We start from the raw sequence: 20,041 nt of genomic DNA, 5'->3' as shown, positions 1-20,041 counted from the left end.
CCGGGACCAGATGGTCTAACAATAGCTTATTACCGCGCCTTTGCGGATACATTACTTCCTTGTCTAACGTCATATGCTAACTCGGTCTCTGAAGGTAGCGGGTCTCTGACCAGAAACTCTTCAAGCCCACATCACTATTCTCCCTAAACCTGGTAAAGACCCCAGCATTTGCTGCAGTTATAGACCAATTTCCTTATTGAACTTAGATGCCAAACTGTATGCTAAAGCCACAGGCTCCTGCCCCTGATACCTCAATGGATATCTAGAAACCAAACTGGATTTATCCTGGGGAGAGAGGCCCATGACGACTCCCTAAGAACCTTTTCCATGATCTTTTACGTTCGTAGATCTTCCAAGCCCACCCTTCTCCTATCCAGATGCTGAAAAAGTTTTCGATAATGTGGACATCAGATATTTCCAGTCCACCCAATCTCACCTGGGCATTGGCCCACCCATGTTATCCTGGATCTCAGCACTTTATAATTCCCCTAGCACACAACTACGAATTAACGACACTTTAAGTGAACCTTTCACTTTTACCTTCCCCCTATCTTATTCGCCCTCTCGTTAGAATCTTTCCTCTCGACGGTACGGAACAACCCCAGCATACACAGAATTAAAACAGGCACCACAGAGAATAAATATGCGGCATACGCAGGCGACATATTATTTTATGTTCAACAGCCCATTATTTCACTCCCTAACCTGATGTTGGCCTTTACAATGTTCTGAACCATTTCCAATTTTAAAATTAACCTGTCCAAATCCTAAATATTAAATATCTCAATCGCACATAAAACTGAGTTTCAATTAAAACCATCCTTTCCCTTTAGTTGGCAACCACACTCGATTAAATATCTTGGCATATTTCTTACACCTAACCCAGCTTCTCTGTTCTGTGTAAACTTTATCCCATTACTGAACTCGATTAGATCGGACCCAGCTAGCACACTCATGGTTGGGGAGAATCAGCGTTGTGAAGATAAACATCTTGCCCAGGCTGCTCTTCATGTTTCAAATGATCCCTTACAAGATCCCTTTGGGGTTCTTTACAGTGTTGAAACCGATAGTACAGTATGCAAATACATCTGGAATCGCAAACGTCCCCAAATTGCTAGAGAATTACCTATTAAACCTAAAAGGGAAGGGGGTCTAGCCATACCAGACTTTAAGAGTTACTTCTTAGCGATATTATTGAATAGAATATCGGATGGGAATACCATAAATAATCTAAGCTATGGGTACAACTAGAATTGGACCTAAGTGGTGTGGACTTGTTCCCTCAGATATGGATACCCAGGAAATTTCGGAAGCTGACCCCGAACACTTCACCACTTACTTGGTCTACTCTAGCAATCTGGGACTCATTACAGGAAGTAGACCATATATATTATATGGAAGATCTCACTTATACCCTTAGAAATACAGGCGGTCCTCTAGTTACAAACATCCGACTTACAAACGACTCCTACTTACAAACGGAGGGAGACAACAGGAAGTGAGAGGAAATCTACTCTTAGGAAGGGAAATTCACTCCTGTTATGGGAAGAAGGTGTCTCCACTGATGCTTTATCACCAAAGCTTGTTTTCACAACCCAAAATTTTCAAAATCCAATTGTCATTGGGACAGAATGTGAGGTGAAATCATCTGAACAGAGGCACAGACAGCAAAACAAACATTACAGGGGCGTTAACCTTTCCCTATGCTATCCAAAAAGCTTAAAAATAGTTTTTTTGGCTGGAGCTACACTTAAAAAATTTACCTGTTCTGACTTGCAAATAGATTCAACTTAAGAATAAACCTACAGACCCCCTATCTTGTTTATAACACGGGGACCGCCTGTAAACCTGATTTATCCAAGAAGATATGGTCCTACTGGTTTGCTTTTAAATTCTCCTCCGCCTATGCGGAAATTATGTCTCAATCAACATAAGATGATTCATAGTCATTTATTGTGTACATCGGTGTTAAGTAGGGTTGTCCCGATACCGATACTAGTATCGGTACCGATACCGAGCATTTGCCCAAGTACTTGTACTCGGGCAAATGCTCCCGATGCTTCCGCCGATACCTGTACAGTCAGCAGTGATCGGGCATGGGGGAGTTACAAGCTTCTCCCCCCGCGGCTTTCAGCTGCTTAGTGACATACAGCGGTGATCGGTGCTTGTAACTCCCCCACACACGATCACCGCTGACTGTCACCGCATCCTCCATGCCCCCTCCGTTCTGCTGTCCCCCTCCGTTGTGCTGTCTCTCTCTCTCCATGTCTTCCTTTGTGTATGGACAGAGTCAGCTGACTCTGTCCATTCACATAACTGAAACATTGTAACCTCCTGTGATTACGATGTCTCAGTTCATGAATGGAGAGGAGCCGCTGTCTTCTCTCCATTCATTCTCAGTGCAGCTGAGGCTGCAGAGAAAGGGACTGGGGAATCTCTATCCTCGGTCTCTTTCTCTGTCTCAAGGGGGAGATGTCAGGGGTCTGTAAAGACACCTAATATCTCACCAAAGCCCCCCAACAGTACTGATTAAGAAAAAAAAAAAAACACATATTACAATAAATAATAAAAAAAAAATACTATTGTAAAAAATAATAAAAATGTAAATAAAAAAAAAAACACACAGACACCGTTCACCCCCCCCTAAAAGAGTAAAAAAAAAAAAAAAAAAAAACAAACAAAAAAAAAACAAAACACTATCACGTGACATTAAAAAAAAAAGTATCGGTAATCGGTATTGGCGAGTACTTGAAAAAAAGTATCGGTACTTGTACTCGGTCCTAAAAAAGTGGTATCGGGACAATCCTAGTGTTAAGTCAAGGATAACTTTTCCCCTCCCCCCACCCCCCTCCTCATCCTCTCTCTTTGTTTCTCTATTTCTCTACCTCTCCTCACTCTCCATTTCTATCTTTCATTATCCTCTATACGAGGTATGTTTTGCCCTTTAATGGCATTTTATGTTCATGTTTTTTACAATGCCAATGAGTCGTGCTGGCCTATGTTTATTGAATGGTCCTAAGTATCTAATGACTCATTGTTTAGGACTAATGCTTTCTTGAGTTTTCCCTAAGCCAGGTGGCACCCTGTGTTTGTTGAGATTGCCACTAGGGGAAACATACTGCTATTTCATTGTAAACTGTATTTTACCCTTCAATAAAAATGTATTGAACAAAAAAAAAATACTGTAGGTTCACCTGTACACTTGTGACTCCATGGAATCTCAACTTAGTTTTGACAGCTCTTGAAAAACTGCTCTTTGAACTTATCAGTAACAGTCCTCTGTCCCCACTCACCCACAAGGTTACCTTCATTATAGCCATCACCTATGCAAAGCCAGTCTCTGAGTTGGAGGTCCTCTCTTTTAGAGCACCTTTTCTTGTTCTTCACAGAGATAAGATCTTTTTTTTCCTGGTTTCTTCCTTTTTCCTTAACCAAGACACTGTACTTCCATCTATTTGTCCTGCTCCTGTACAACCGAAGGAGATTTCCCTCCATTGTTTGGACATGGTACAAGCTGTTTGAGTCTCTCAACTAATTATTGTTTCTGGTTGACCAACTCCCTTTTTATCATGTCTGAGGGGTGCCTGTAACAGACAACCTGCCTCGGATTCCACCATTTTTAGGTGGCTCCAGCAACTGGTTTATTAAAAATAAGGTTCCACCTTTCCCAGTTAACCACTTGCCACCCAAGGTACGTCATATGACATCCTGGGGTTTGAGTGGTGATATCTGAATGATGCCTGCAGCTACAGGCATCATCCAGATATCATTCTTTTCTACCAGTGATTCCCTGCACCGTAAAAACAATCAGTGCCTGCTCAGCCACTTGAACGTTTCTACAGGTGGTGGGCGGGGATGGCCCCCCTTGCGATCGGCAAGCCGGAGAAGGAATCCTCTGGTGCCGGAAGTTTGCCATAGAGATTTCTGGTGACCAGATGGTCCCCGGCAGTCTCTATGACCTTCGGAGGCCCGAGCGCAAGGTTATGACGTCACATCTGGCCCAGCAGAAGTAAACATTGCCGAGTACTCGGCTGGACAGGCCAAAAGGTTTTTCGTTTTTCTTTATCTGTCTTTCCTGCCTAGAGGAGAGATGTGAGGTCGATAAGACCCCACATCTCTCCATAAAGAGGACCTGTCATGCCCTATTCCTATTACAAGGGATATTTACATTCCTTGTAATAGGAATAAAAGTGATCAAAAAATAAATAAAAATTTAAAGGGAAAGTGTAAAAATAAAAAAATTAAAATTAATTTTTTTTTTTTTTTTTTAAGCGCCCCCGTCCCCGCACACAGAAGCGAATGCATACATACTCTGCACCCACATATGTAAACGGCGTTTAAACCACACATGGGGTATCGCCGGGAACGTTCGAGCCAGAGCAACAATTCTAGCCCAAGACCTCTGCAACTCTAAACAGGTAACCTGTAAAAATGTTTAAAGCATCGCCTATGGAGATTTTTAAGTAACAAAGTTTGGCGCTATTCCACGAGTGTGCACAATTTTAAAGCATGGCATGTTAGGTATCTATTTATTCGGCATAACATCATCTTTCACAATATAGAAAAAATTTGGACTAACTTTACGGTTTTGTTTTTTTTAATTCATGATCTTTTTTTTTTTTTTAAAGCGTTTGAAAAACTGCTGCGCAAATATCGTGTGACATAAAAAGTTGCAATGACTGACATTTTTTTCCCTAGGGTCTCTGCTAAAAAAACATATATAATGATTGGGGGTTCTGAGTAATTTTCTAACAAAAAAATGATGATTTTTACATGTAGGAGAGGAGTGCCAGAATAGGCTTGGGCGGAAAGTGGTTAAGGCACACTCTACTAGATCTAAGAGTGTCTGTTGGGCCTTTCAGCATCAGGCACGTTTCTAAAATTTGCAAGACTGCCATCTGGTCTTCCATTCACATGTTCTCTGAGGTTTACCAGGTGGATGTTCAGGCCTCATCTGATGCCAGATTTGGACACAAGGACCTTCTGTGGCTCGATGAGCTGCAAACTGCCCCCAATTTTACACTGCAGTTTTGCAGGCTTGTAGCATTCTGTTTGCGGTATTGCCCAACGCTCAGTTGGACTGCCTTAGGATGTCCCATACATCCAAGTATCCCTCTGACTTCTGACTGGGAGGGGTTATACTGGCTGATTAACAGCTTTGTTTGCCAATGTCAGTTTACCAATTTTCCTGAAGGTGGCAATATAACCTATGTATCTCAGAATCCCTCTAACTCTGTGTCCCTTAATGAACTCCAAGAGAAGAGTTTTACTTTAAATACTTTGTTTTGTGAATAATTTCCATGTGTGTTGGAAGAAAAGAATAAGAGACAAATGATGCTGGATAATCAATTACATCCACATTAATAAAGCTACTTCATCTAATAGGGTATGCTATCGCTATGACAAACAGTTTTATTCCTGTGGGATATGAACATATATCTTAAGTCCCCAGTCCCCAAACATACAGTTATTGTAAAAGTGACTTTACATTTATCTAACAGATATAGGATTATCTGCAGTTTAAGAGACAAATCGCCAGATGCTGACACTGCGCATCTGAATGTGCTCTTGTACGAACACCTACAGATCATGGGAGACTGGGCTAACCTGGAAAAGACATTGTACCTTGCTAGGTTACTGCCAAAGTCTTCTAGAAATTCAAGTCGTTTTTGAGATAGGATCTTCTTCGAATCATCAGAGAGTTTACATTTCAAAGCTTCTTCCAAACAGACCAGAGGAGCATCTTCAGCATCATCTGTGGACATCTTAATCTCCAGCATACACATATGTAAATGGGGATTTTCCTAGGAGATATATACATTTAAGTCACAGAACATGCCAATTAAAATCCCAATCAACCAAATGGTATGATACTCTTGTGTCGCTCATGGGAAAACATGTTGGTGGAAAAATACTAAATTATATCTGCTATATACTTCATGTATGAAAATAGAAGTACGACTTCAAATAAAATGCAGAATAAAATAACCTGGGCAGCCTAACGAAAAATTTACTCATTTGAGGTAACAAGAATATGAATATTTTTCTTGCCACTTTATGGAGTGGAACATCTAAATCATTTTCTCTTTAAGAGGAACGTAAATAGGACAACTGCCAAAGCAAAGTTGTTTTTGATGATGCACGCGCCAAGATTGTCATTTTTATCCTTCCTTTACTACTTGAAGAGTTGCTGACCTAAAACACACATACACAGGATATGCACATACTTGTTCTATTTTAAAGACTGACTGTAAAAGAAGCAAAAATGAAGATGAAAGTTTTGTATGTGCATTCAGACACATTCCCTTTAAAGCTGCCCATACATGAGCAGATCTAAATGCCCAAAACTTCCTCTCTTTGGCAGGCATAGCCCGATCTGGTATAAAATTTGCCATCAGCCATGATTAGCGGATCCTACAAATCGGCAGTCTTGATGGCTGAGGAGAACTTTATAAACAAGATTACAATAAAAGAAGTTGAATGCTGAAGCTACATAGCAGAGTACACACCAAACATCTACTTTCAATAGTTTATTCATTCTCACCGGATCCTTCTTAATGGCTTCACCAAGTACAGCCTTTGCCTTGTGTGGGTCTCTCTGGAGCTTTAGAATTAGTCGTGAGAGTTTCACAGCATAAAATCCTTCTAACTTTGTGCCTGCACTGATCTGCACAGCCTCCTTTAGCAATCGTTCAGCCTCCTGTAGATTTCCATTTCGCTGTTCCAGACCAACACGCCTCAGACGTACAATAGCTAAACCAGGTGTTCTACGTTCAAAGTTACACAAAATGTCACGGGCAGAGTCCAAACATCCTGGAAGAAAATAGCTATCATAACAAAGAATCCAAGATGCAAATGTAAAAACGTGAAAAAAAAAAAAAAAAAGAGAGTAGAGGTGTCACAAGTTAAGCCTGTAGATTTCTGTTTGTGAAACTCTTTCCTCCTTGCTTCAGTGTTCTGCTAGAACTGTGGCTCCATTTTAGATGTGCTGCTGGCATCTCTGTTCACCTATGGACGTCTCCTGCTTTAGGCTTGATTCACACTAATGCGTTTTTTGGTGCATTTTGCAGAAATGCAGGGAAAATTTTTTAACATGGGTTTCTATGGAACATGTTCACATCAATGCATTTATGTGCCTCTGCGTTTTTGAAAGGGTCGGGGACTTTTTTCGCGCAAAATGCAGTGTTTTGCATGTAATAGAATTCAATGGACCCGCATCCAAAACGCAAATACCATGTTTTTACCCCAATTTTGCCGCAATTTGCGGTTTTTAATTTCTTTTTTTACACTGTAAAAATGCTGTTTCCCGCTGATCTGTCGGCGCCGATGTCCTGCACTTCTTAAATAATGATGGGGGTGTGGCAATCGGATTATGTCATCCAGAGGCCACGCCCCTTGTGACATCATGGGGCCAAGGTGCTTTGGGGTGGGGGGCGCAGAGGCATATTTTTTTTTACATTGAGCGGGAAGCCAGCTGACAGCTGATGACTCATCGGTTGGTAAGGACATGCCAGCCGGCTTCCCGGCCCCCTCCTTAGCAACCAGCTATATACAGTGTAAAAAAAAAAAAAAAAACGCAAAATGCAAATAGTGGAAAAATTGCAGTAAAAACGCGGCAAGCACCGCACAAAAAGCACTGCAGAAACGCTCAAAAGCAACATGCATAGATGTGAATCGAGCCTTACTCTGGGATTTATAGCTTTTCCCTTCTATCACTTCCTTGGTCACCTCCCAGTCTGCTTCCCTATATAACCACTTCAACCGTTTAAGGGCCGCCCCGCCGCAGTAAATGTACATGGAGTGGTCCTTAAGTGGTTAAAGACATGCTCAGTGCAGGTCAGATTACCCGAGCAACTTCACAGTTCTCTGAGCTCCTGTATATATGAAAAAGACTCCCGCTCTGTCTAAAATTTAAACTAAGGGGGCACTGCTGCAAACACCTGTGACTCTGATCCAAACAGAAAGAAAGAAAAATATAATAGTGATGGTGTTTGCGCTGTGAGGGAAGGTGAGAGGAGTGTTGCCAAAAGAATACTGGTGAAAGCTGAAGTGGTAATAGAAACTAAATAAGTGTACATAAAATCCAAGTACATAAAATAATGACTGGTATAGTAATCATAAAATATAAAACATATGAAATAGATGCCAGTCCAGTGTTAATTAATATAGAAACACATACAAATGAAATAACAAGTCCTTGTGATAATAAAGAAAGGTAACAAAAGTCTGTCGAGCAAAAAAGGAACAATCCCACCACCAGGAAGCACACGTGTACCAAATGCAATCTTCAGTGATGACACCTCTGTGTCTGCAAGCAGCTCACCTTACTGCTGTAAGGTGTACAGCATATACTGGTCACAGATCACAGGTAAGGATGGTTGATGAGAAGATAGAACAATTTCCTATGTGTTGCTTGAGCAGTCCCAATAATGGATGTATGGGATCATACGGAGAAACATAAAGAGTATATAGCATAATACCGCAACAAACACAGTGGGACAGAGGCGGATCAAACAATGATGCACTCACTTTTGAAAAAGGAACATAGGCGTCAATCCAACGAACGCCGAGTTCGTATGTCCTCAGTGTGGCATCTTCAATTAGCTCCTGCTTCCCACTGTTTGTCGGGTGGACTCAGTGACACTTCTTGCCTAACTTGATGCCTATGTTCTTTTTTTAAATCTTTCTTTCTTCTATTTTCATCTTGTGATCCAGCCAGCGAATCATATCGCTCATGCCTGCCCATGGAGAAGACAAAGGCAGGCATAAGCGATATGATTCCTGGTGGTGGGATTGTTCCTTTTTTGCTCGACACAGACTTTTGTTACCTTTCTTTATTATCACAAGGACTTGTTATTTCATTTGTATGTGTTTCTATATTAAATTAACACTGGACTGGCATCTATTTCATATGTTTTATATTTTATGATTACTATACCAGTCATTATTTTATGTACTTGGATTTTATGTACACTTATTTAGTTGCTATTACCACTTCAGCTTTCACCAGTATTCTTTTGGCAACACTCCTCTCACCTTCCCCCACAGCGCAAACACCATCACTATTATATATTTCTCGGAGCTCCTGGCCGCTTACTACTTTATGTATCCGGTCTCTGCATTCTCAGCTGGGTGTACTTGGGAGCCAGGACCTGATTGCAGCTTGCTGCAAGGTCAACCCCACCATCAGGGGCTCTGGTGAAGAAGCAGGCTGGGGCTTAGACTCCACGCCCTGGGTAATCCCGAGTTGGCGATCTACAAGGGCTCACTATCACAGACTCCTGACAGGGGGTGATAATGTCTACAGCAATTACTTTTTTCACTGCAGTTTGGAAACTGATAGCCAATATTGGAGACTTGCTAAAGGCAGCACCTCTAATAGTTATGACTGTCTTTTTTTTTTTCTTTTAACGTCAGGGCCAAAAAATCTTTTTATACTTCTAGGTTGAAGCCCGTGAATTGAAAAATAGGAGGTGCAAAACACTGGCTAAACAAATTATATGGCACAACATACACAGAACAGAAAATAGTAACTTACCATGCTTCTCCTCAAATGCAGCCCATTGAAGATGTATGCCATATTTTATTGGTAAATGGATACGACAGGCTCTCTCAAATACAGAACGGGCACCCTCCACTGAATGGCCCTCCATATATTGTGCATACTGTATAGAAATAAACTTTATTAGTTTGGTTATTTAAGTCCCTGATATTTAAAGCAGACCTTGTACTAAAATGCTAGATCCATTTATTATATTAGGCCTCCTATAAAACTTAAATTGCCACATGACTGTTTCAAATTTAAAAAAGAATTAAATATAATAATTTTTTTTTTAAAGTTGCCTTATAGCCTGCCATTGCTGACTTTTTTTGTGGAAATTATATCTTTTTTGTCCATAGACACAGAATGTTGGACTCAGGCCCGCGTCATTGGATTTGATTGACAGCTGCGGGAGCCTATGCCTGCGCTGCGATCAATCTATCCAATCAAAAGCCGAGACTCAGGCCAGAGAGGGTGTGCGCGTCTCCAGCGTGTAAACATATGGGATCAGGTGAGTAAAACAGGGGGCTGTTCAGTGACAGAACTTTTTTCACCTTAATGCATAGGATGCATTAAGGTGAAAAAACACAAGGGTTTACAACCCCTTTAAGAACTCCCGCTCTCCATACTTGTTCCAGGTCAGCCACTCATTTAAAAAAAGGTGATCTTACATCACAGCCATGCAACTACCATATTTATTGGCATATAACACACACTTTTCCCCCTTAAAATAGGGGGAAAATCGCATGTGGTCGTTATACGCCGATATAGGCTGCCACCGAGGGGAAGGAGGGGACGAGCACCGCCGTAATAGAGCCGGATCTCCTGTGTACTCGGCTCTGCTCAGTCCTGCAACCTGGATGGCTCCTAGCATTGACGTCCCGGCATTAAACCGGCGTTATGTCCATCATAGGATCCGGACCAAGGGGCGGGATTGGGCGTGATGCTGAGCCAAGTACACAGGAGATCCAGCTCTGTCTATTTCGGCAAGGCTGCAGATGGACACTGATCAGGCTGCAGTGAGGAGCAATGCTGCAGATTGGCACTAATCAGGCTGCAGTGAGGAGTAATACTGCAGATGGGCACCAATCAGGCTGCAGTGAGGAGTAAGGCTGCAGATGGGCACTGATTAGGCTGCAGATGGGCACTGATCAGGCTGCAGTGAGGAGCAAGGCTGCAGATGGGCACTGATTAGGCTGCAGATGGCCACTGATTAGACTGCAGTGAGGAGCAAGGCTGCAAATGTTCACTGATTAGGCTGCAGATGGGCACTGATCAGGCTGCAGTGAGGAGCAAGGCTGCAGATGGGCACTGATTAGGCTGCAGATGGCCACTGATTAGACTGCAGTGAGGAGCAAGGCTGCAGATGGGCACTGATTAGGCTGCAGTGAGGAGCAAGGCTGCAGATGGGCACAGATCAGGCTGCACTGAAGCTGCAGATGGGCACAGATCAGGCTGCATGGAGGTTGCAGATTGGCACTAATCAGGCTGCATTGATGCTCACTGACCATTATTTTGCTTCAAAGTGGTTTATTAAAAAAAAAAAAAAATTTCCTGAAACTTCCCTCCGAAATTGGGATGCGTGTTATACGCAGATAAATATGTAACTCTACATATCAGAACACACAATCTCCTGCGCTTAGAAGTGGGGCCAGACACTTATCCTGGCTTATCCGGATATGTCACAACTTGCTGCCCTCCAAAGACTGGGGAAGTCTGAATACACTGAAATAATATAATAGAACAAAGGGCACACAGGCCTACTGCATTATCCTCAATAAATATATTTAATAAGTAAAAAGAAGGTAAGTATTATACTCACAAACAAATGCTTGTATCATAGTTTTCCATGACAGACAACAGCTCAAGTTCATAATGAGATATCCACATCACTGATAGAAAATGGAGAAATATAGTTATAGTAGGCTGTCTCATCACAAACGTGAGCTGTTGTCTTTCATGGAAAGCTATGATACAAGCATTTGTTTGTGATTATAATGCAACTAACTCTTTCAGGAGGCATGAAGGTAACTGTGTGGTTGCCTTGGCAAGTTTTGTTATGTCTACTTGCACTCTTTGCTACAAGAGCAGCACATGTTTCAGAGAATTTACTCAAATACCAATTAGTATGATTGTGCATATTTTAATCTTCTATCTACATTAGGTTACCCCACATAAATTGGATGAGTTGCCCCCTGGCAGTTTTGAACAGAATGATGTCAACACCATTAGCCAAAACAGGAGTTTTTAAGGTGTTTTTCCCTAAGGACCCTCGTATCATGGCTGCATGCCCAACCACCTTGTAAAATCTATGGCCAATCTATAGCTCCTGCCCCACAATATAAATACAACAAACAAGACTTACCGACAGCCAGAAATCCTCATAAAGTGCACAACTCATCAGGCAGCGCTCATACAGTAATACTATACGCTCATGCTGACCCTGAGACACCTCAAACTCCAGATATTTTCTCCAGTTTTGCAGCTGCTTAACATTCACTGGTATAGCATAGAAATAAAGCCGTTTGATCTGGATGAAAGAAATCGTACAAAAGAAAACAGAACACAGTAAAAAATAAATAAAAATAAATGTACAAGGTGGGAGAAAGGGGTGTGAAGAAAAAAAAAAAAAAAAAAGAATGAGAGAGTGCCCTCACCGACTCTTCAAAGGTCCAGCGCTTTTTAACTTCTGCTTCATTTAAGATGTACAACTGCTCTCTAATTTTGAGTATATGTTCCCGAAACTTTGCTATATCAGATTCCTAAAATGAAAGAAAAAATTAAAAAGTGCATATATTAATAATTTTAGCAAAATGACACTCCATTTTGCATGTATCACATCAATTAACTGCCTTAACTGTATTATGAAGCTTATAATTATTAAATTAAATTAATTATATACACCAAACCCTATGTTTTTCTTTTAATAGTTTCTAGAGGACTATAGCTACACAAACACATAAACTTAGTTTGTAAATACTAAACTATTTAATTGAATTGAACCTTGTGGTAACTACAAACAAATGTTTTTGCTTTACAAGCCAATACTCTGTCCATGGGAAAAAGAACCCTGATTGCATGCCCCAGGTGTATGCAGGGATTTGACTTTACTCTAGGTCACAAAACAGGGTACAACTGTTTTGTTTACACTTTGGCACATTTACACCTTTCTCTGCTCTGAATAAATTGCTGTTGGTGTTCTGTTTCCATCTCAAAATAATTTGTGAATAGGATGACCTGCCTAGAAAAGCTGCAGTGTCTGTATTCTATTACTATAGATAAACCAATTGCACAATATGGAAATTAGATTTTGAGGAGCATTTTGTAACACCATCATAACACCTCTAGATGGCTACATATCTTTGCAGAATAAATTAAAATGTAATTGTTTATTAACAGAACATTACAAAATGGCTTGACTTAAAGTGTTACTAAACCTCCTGACAGAACCTTGGGGGCAAGCTGCACATGCTCAGTTTGTTCATGTGATCAGTACAGTGCCAATCAGCACTGTCCACACAGAGGGTCAGGAGTCATGCAGCCTCATAGGACAATCAGGGGAGAATGAAAACGCCTCCTACAAGCTTTAACCAGTGCTCCACTGGACACTGATAGAAGTCACAAGACTGCTCTAACTGCTGCTGAGAAAAGGTATTTAGCAATTTATATCTACAAAAATCAATTGCATTTCCATGTTCTGTGTTCTGTGTAATGTGGGAGACCAGATATAGTGAATGCAGGGTCCTGGGTTTAGTAACACTTTAATAACAACCTAGCAAAAAGTCTAAATTAAGTTAAGTTAATTAATCTGAAGACATGTGCAGGTCCTACACTTTACCAGTGATGTTAGTTTACAGAATAGTGGTAATGGCAGTTTCACTTTCTATCCTGTATTAAATGTGATTACAATTTACTCTTCTTTTTTCCGATTACCACAATTCACCTTTAATGGATTCAAGAAAGCTATGATTTTGGGATGTGCATTTGCACACAATGATTCTCAACACTGACACATAGGACGCATGGGTTTTAATGTTTTCCCCCTGTGTGGTCTAGAGAGACTGCAATTTTCCCTTTTACTGGAATATTCTGTCACCAGGAATAAATTTAGCAGGAAAACCTGCTTCCTCTCAAATCAGACTGTCACAGGAATAAAAGGAGTGACATCACGTGCAAGCAGTGGGTTTGGGACCCCAAGTGGTGCAGAATCTAAGGGCTTGTCAGCATTTTGCCAGGGACCACTCACAAAACTTCGGAAGTGCCATGCTGATCCCAGGTCATGGCAACTAGGTTCACCCTACTCAAACGTGTGAAGCATAACCTGCACAAACAGAGGTAAGCAGCACAGAAGCGTTTGGGCAGTAAAGGCAGAGACAGGAACTGTCTGAAGGTGAAGGTCTTTTGAGTTTAAGCTGCCACTGATACTAGTGGAGAGACAGGAACAGGAAATGGCAAGTCAAGAGAAGAAAGGGGATTTCCTGGTACTAGCATTGGTGGCGTTATTTAGGGCGAAGTTAGGTGCAAGTTTGCAAAAACTGTTTAACACCACGCAGATGTCTGTGGAGCCTGCCAAGGTAGAAAGTTTATCTGGATGTCCAGAAAACTTGGAGTCATGTTCCCTTTTTTAGGGACATGGGGCAATTGCTGGTCACTACCTGCATGTTAGGAATCACTCAAAAGCCAAAAACGATTCAAGCCATATTATCTCTTTCATGAATAAGCACATATCTGCTTGATATTATATTAAATGTACATAAGAATATCACTATCTACTATGGTCACTAACAGAATGCACTGCCACAAGGCATGTAGGAGAGACAGCAAACAGGTGGATAATAGCTCTTTGGTGAGATCAAAACCAAACTTTTTGGATGGAGAACAAAATACTGTATGTGGTGTAAGTCAACACAGTCCATCTTCCTGAGAACACAATCCTCACAATTAGCACTATGTTGCAAAAATGTTTTTTGTCAATAAAGACTGGAAAACTAATCAGGATGGAGATTGTTGTTAGTAACATGTTAAGGAAATACAGGGATATGCTATGGGAATGTTTCTTTTAGTAAAGAGGTGATCTGAGAGTGGGGCACAGGTTCACCTGCTGGCAGAAAAATTACCACAATTAGGTTGTAGCACTACAAAATATGGAATATGCCAGGCATAATCCACATGTGAATATTAGTAATTTTTTAAAAACTGTGAACACGTCTAATTTTGACATAAATTGGATGAAACCAAGCCTTTCATGCACAAAAGATTTCAAACATGTTTGGATTGATGCAGTTGTTTAGGAAAGGCTGAGGATAGTGCCCTTCCACTATGGAAATGATCAATTCTTGTGCCCTTCCACTTTATGGCGCAGCCTCTAAAGTAAATCAAAGTGAAAAGTCAGTTTGGGACCTGATCATCTGTCATAGTATGTGGGACTTTGTTCCCTAACTATGTTACATTACATAAATGTGTCAAAATATACAAGTAAACATCAAGAATCAAAATCAAATCAAAAAATTTGGGAGAAAATACACACTGTTAATGACTCCAAACAGTCATCTGAATCTTCAGCAGCGATCTGATCATTGTCACTTTCAATCTGTACTCTTGAGTGGATCCAATCCAGTTCCTCTGTGTTCAAGATTTCAATCGGGGAATAAGAGAATATAAACGCCCTAAATCTGGATAGTACAAAAGAAAAGAACAATCTTTACTAGGTTTACCTGACACTTAAAAAACTTTCTGCCCTTACAACCCCTTTATCTTAATGCATTCTATGCATTAAGATAAAAAGCCTTCTGTGTGCAGCAGCCCCCCTAACACTTACCTGAGGTCCCTCTCTGTCCAGCGACATCCCCAAGTGTCTCAGCCCTCTGAGATTCTCCCTCCTAATTGGCTAAGACACAGCAGCAGCTCCATTGGCTCCAGCTGCTGTCAAAGTCAGCTAGCCAATCAGGAGAGAGAGGGGGCAGAGCTGAATCAGGGCTCTGTGTCTGAATGGACCCAGGGAGCTGTGACTCAGCTCGGGTGCCTCCATAGCAAGCTACTTGCTGTGTGGGCACTCAAAAGGAGGGAGGGGCCAGGAGTACAGAAAAGGGACCAGAGAATAGGAGGATCCAGGCTGCCCTGTGCAAATCCACTGCACAGAGCAGGTAAGTATAACATGTATTTTATTTTTATAGGAAAAAAAAGGAGACTACATTTACTTTAAAAAAAGCAAAGTATACACAACAAAGATGTTTGTTTTTGCAGAAAGAAACATTTTATAAATCATAAAACAGAAGTAAAAGAATAGAAAATGAAAGAAAGTAATTCTAAATTCTAAGCATACCAACCATTATCCTCACCTCTCATAGTGTGTTTTATATAGCTGAGTGGGAATAGTAAGCACTCGATCGAATAGTACAGTAACTTCTTTTAGGTTCTTCTGCTGAATCTCAAACTCTATGTACATCCTCCATAGCACATCTGAATGAAACTCCATACCAGAAGCTTTTGCAGCCTCCCTAAACACACTGCAAGAAGGTACAAAATGAAGGCAAGTCTCAAATGAATAAGGTTAATTTCTGCATACGCTGCATGTCACAATGACATGCTGCAAAAATGAAAAAGCATCACAATTTAAAAACACTTGTATAAGAATGCCCAACTGAATAAAATGAACTATATAGCAGCTCAGCAAAATCCCTAAGCAATGGTGTATTATTTGTTATGAGAGACATGGTTTGTTTCAATTTTACTGAACCTTTACTATACTACTGAAGCAAAGGGATTGTAGAAGACAAACTTCTATGTTTTAAACAGGAATTCAGAAAATGTAGGATCCCATAAGCAACAAGCATCTCAAAAGTTTTTTCCACTGCTACATTATTTCAATGTATTTTTTATTGGAAGTAATAAGTACAATAGCTCTAGCAATCATGACAGTACACATTTAATTCACAAAAGAGTGAAAATTTAACAGAAACACAAGTAGAGAAACAGTAATGAAAAAAAATCTGTGGACCATATTGGCAAATTTATGAACACTCTCAAGCGTTACTTTGTAATAGAACAAGTTTGCTGAAATATGACAAAGAAACTAAACCCAGGCTGCTGAAGTCAAAATTCCCCTTTGCATTAGATCACAGCAATTCTCCTCATCTAAAGGAACCGCACAGCAGTCAGTCTTCAGCTTCTGTTCTTCTCACTGATCTTCAGATTTCAGAGTCATGAAAGAACCACATGTTGTCAAAATGTACACATCAATACAGTTCTTCAGAAAATTAGCCTATGCGTTGCCCACTGATGTAAATGGTTAAGTGAAGATAAGGCTGCATGAAATGAAGTGCTTGGCAAAGAATAGTGATATGGTGTTCCTTTCTGAATTCTGATACCAGAACAAGGCTCAGGATGAAGGTGATCTGTACTTACATGTCTGGTATATCTCCCTCACATTAATTATTAATTTGCAAAAAGTAAAAAAAAAAAAAAAGCTGGATTCCCTGTTTTTTTAGTAAGTATTTAGAATTCTGTAATATGGTATAGCTCTAAGTATTATAAAAAATAATTAGGCCACTACCCACTACATATCCAGCCCCTTACGCACACCTTCATCCTGTCTGGTGTACCAATTTCATGGTGATCTTAATAACTCCAATGCACAATTCCCCAACAAATGTGCATGCTCAAGACCATCACAAACATTTAGCAACCATTCTCTTGGTCACAGCTTCTTCTCCCAAAGGCTACCACAGGTTTTGGCCTCTCACTGAACCCTAATGCTGACCCTAAATGCACTAATAAACGATCAGTTAAAGATTCATTTCAAATGAGCTTTTGTACAGTTTGGTTCAGCTTAACTGGACTTTCCACCACTGTTCTTTTCCAATTAAATACAATGTTTACAGATCAAACTTTCAAACCCACCATTTGATTTATTCAAGAGATCACTATATTAAACAATTGTATTATTGCCTGTATAGTGAATTTAAAATTAACAGCACTGTTTGGCATCCCTCAAGTTTTCCTTGTATGTTGTCCTCCTGTCAATCCTGGTGTGCGTTTCCCTTAAGCTAGCCATACGCGCTCAACAGGGTAGGTGGAGGAATCTTTCCTGCGAGCTATTGCATTTGATTAGATGCAGTCACTCTTCAGCCACCAAGCTTCTTCAACAAATGTTGATTGAGAAAGCAAATTTTGTCATGCCGATTGGTTCCCACAGGGCCACCCACGGCTAGAGTTTCTGTTGATTCCGCAGGAATCAGCTGAAAATCGAGCCGTCTAGACATCCTCTCCCCATGCAGCTAGAATTTTTCAATGGTTCCGCTCACACTGTGCATCTACCTGCATTCAGAACAAGTAGAATTCCTTACGTCCAGTATCCAAACATCTTAAAAAATGCAGCAAAAGGTGATCTTAAAAAGGTAAACACAGGAGTGCAAGTGAGTGTAGCCAAAAACACGACATATTGTACAACTTACAATGCACATTTACTATTTGATTTTGCATTTATTGAACTGGAAAAAAATGTAGCATGTGTAAAAGTTTGAAGAGCCTGTCGGTCAGTATTTAACTTTTCCTTTGGCAAAAATCCCAGCCCCAAATGTATCTTATAATCAGCAAAGTAGCCTTTGCTGTATAATCTTTTCTTTGGAGAAAATATTGCCAACAGGAATGGGGGTGTAAGAGGAGACTGTATTATCTAATCTTTGTCCATGTCATCAACAAGGTAATATTCATGTAGGCAATTTATTATAAGACACACATTAATGGCAGAGAATTACACACCGGTCATTTCATATTATACTGCAGGTAAATTTTTTGCGTATAAAATGGGAAAATGTAAACTCCTCTGTTCCTTACATGATTAAAGTTGAGAGATTAGCAAAATAATCTGTGGATTGGTCTACTGAGATCTAGTAGCAATAAATAATAGAAGGGTGAACACTACTGCACAAATCCAGATTTGACCAATTGTCACCAATTTCCTTGGCTCAATCTCCAACGCTGGCAATTATACTACTAAAAAAGTCACCTGGAAAAAAAAAAGTTCACTGCAAATTTAGGGTGGGGTGGGATTCATGGGGGAAAAAAACAGAGCAGGAAGGTGTCTGTAGTGTTATTAGCAGTAGAAATACATTTACTAAAATCTGGCTGATCATTTGAACCTCTTCCCCCTAGTAGTCAAAAATAGGTCTACACCTGTTCTAAAAGATGCCCTTTCATGAAGTTTAGGATCTTCACCTGTCTGAAGTGAATAAATGTCATAAGTTAAGTAAAACTTGTTGAAAGTAAAAATGGAAATATCACAACCAGTTTTAGGAAACTCCAAAGCACATGATGGTTAAGTGATAACAAATCAAAGAAAAACTTTCAAATAATAATCAGTTAGGGCCTTTTAACAGAAATATTCAATTCACATTGCACACGGCCTTTACCACCACCAACCCCCTCTGACACACACACACACACACACACACACTGATTAACTAGGGAGTGAGAACAAAAAGTCAACAAACAACCACACACACTTAAAGACTAACTCCACGTTTATTGTCCCTTTAAACAGTTAGTTTGAGCCAAGTTGGCCCAAGCAAACCATTTACTGCACTAACAAGTACATAAGCTGGGTGCGCTGTATTAACTGTATGTGGCCTTAGATACATACAGTTAACAGCGCTGTGTTCTGGCAGTGGGATGGGAGCAGATAGGGTGAGGCGATGAGGCGAGCAGATGAAATCAAAATCTGCCTCAGCCAATCAGAGGAAACTTTGTATTCATTCATAGAATACAAAGCTTCCCATGAATGGCTAAGCAGCACCCAGCCAAACTCTTGTTTTTTTCTGGTAGTGGGATGGAAAGTCCCCATCCCACTGCCAGAACAGTGCTGTATACTGTATGTAGCTGATGTTACACAAAGTAAATACAGCGCGCCCTGCAAGTGGATCTGTTAGTGCAGTAAATAGTTTGTTTGGGCTAACTTGGACAAAACAAACTATTTAAAGGGACATTAAATATGGGGATCTGTAGCAAAATTATTTATAGAGTCTATAATAATAATAATAATAATAATAATAAAAGAAAAACATGCATAATCTAATCTATTGTCCTTTGACATACCAACAGAATAATTCATAGATTTCCCCATCGCCCAAGTCAAGCCTAAAGGGTAACTGCACTTTGGTAGGAAAAATAATAATAATCTAGCATATACAATAACTATACAAGTCATTTTGTAAATAAATGTTATTAAAAAATACATTTCCTTTTCAATCTGCAGCTCTGTAATGTTCTGTAAATTGCAATGCAATATGGTAACCTGAAGGTGTTCTGTACACAGATGGTGTATAGAATGCCCCTCAAAATGTCACTTCATGCTTGTATGATTGGCTTACCGATTTTCCAGGACATCTGCACTACAAGATACAAGTCAGACTTTGGGCATCACCTGCAACAAACTTTTTGGTAAGATAACCCCAAAGGGAAATCACGTCTAAAGGAACGAAGACTCTGCCACTTTCCTCATTA

The 20,041-nt window shown here is 40.3% G+C and overlaps 1 protein-coding gene across 2 annotated transcripts in view; it reads right to left on the bottom strand.

Moving 5' to 3' along the window:
* Positions 1 to 20,041, bottom strand: part of LOC141112233 (pre-mRNA-processing factor 39-like) — a 71,593-nt gene that overhangs the window by 22,624 nt on the left and 28,928 nt on the right. For both annotated transcript variants that reach the window (XM_073604858.1, XM_073604859.1), the window contains 7 exons: positions 15,880 to 16,047; positions 15,069 to 15,213; positions 12,199 to 12,303; positions 11,907 to 12,071; positions 9,539 to 9,665; positions 6,545 to 6,813; positions 5,626 to 5,804 (listed from right to left, as the gene is read on the bottom strand). In XM_073604858.1, coding sequence (XP_073460959.1) covers positions 5,626 to 5,804; positions 6,545 to 6,813; positions 9,539 to 9,665; positions 11,907 to 12,071; positions 12,199 to 12,303; positions 15,069 to 15,213; positions 15,880 to 16,047 — 1,158 coding nt within the window. The remainder of the gene's footprint in view (positions 1 to 5,625; positions 5,805 to 6,544; positions 6,814 to 9,538; positions 9,666 to 11,906; positions 12,072 to 12,198; positions 12,304 to 15,068; positions 15,214 to 15,879; positions 16,048 to 20,041) is intronic.

The sequence above is a fragment of the Aquarana catesbeiana genome, linkage group LG11 (assembly GCF_042186555.1).
Source record: "Aquarana catesbeiana isolate 2022-GZ linkage group LG11, ASM4218655v1, whole genome shotgun sequence".
Taxonomy (NCBI): Eukaryota; Metazoa; Chordata; class Amphibia; order Anura; family Ranidae; genus Aquarana; species Aquarana catesbeiana.
This window is presented reverse-complemented; position numbering and strand designations above follow the sequence as displayed.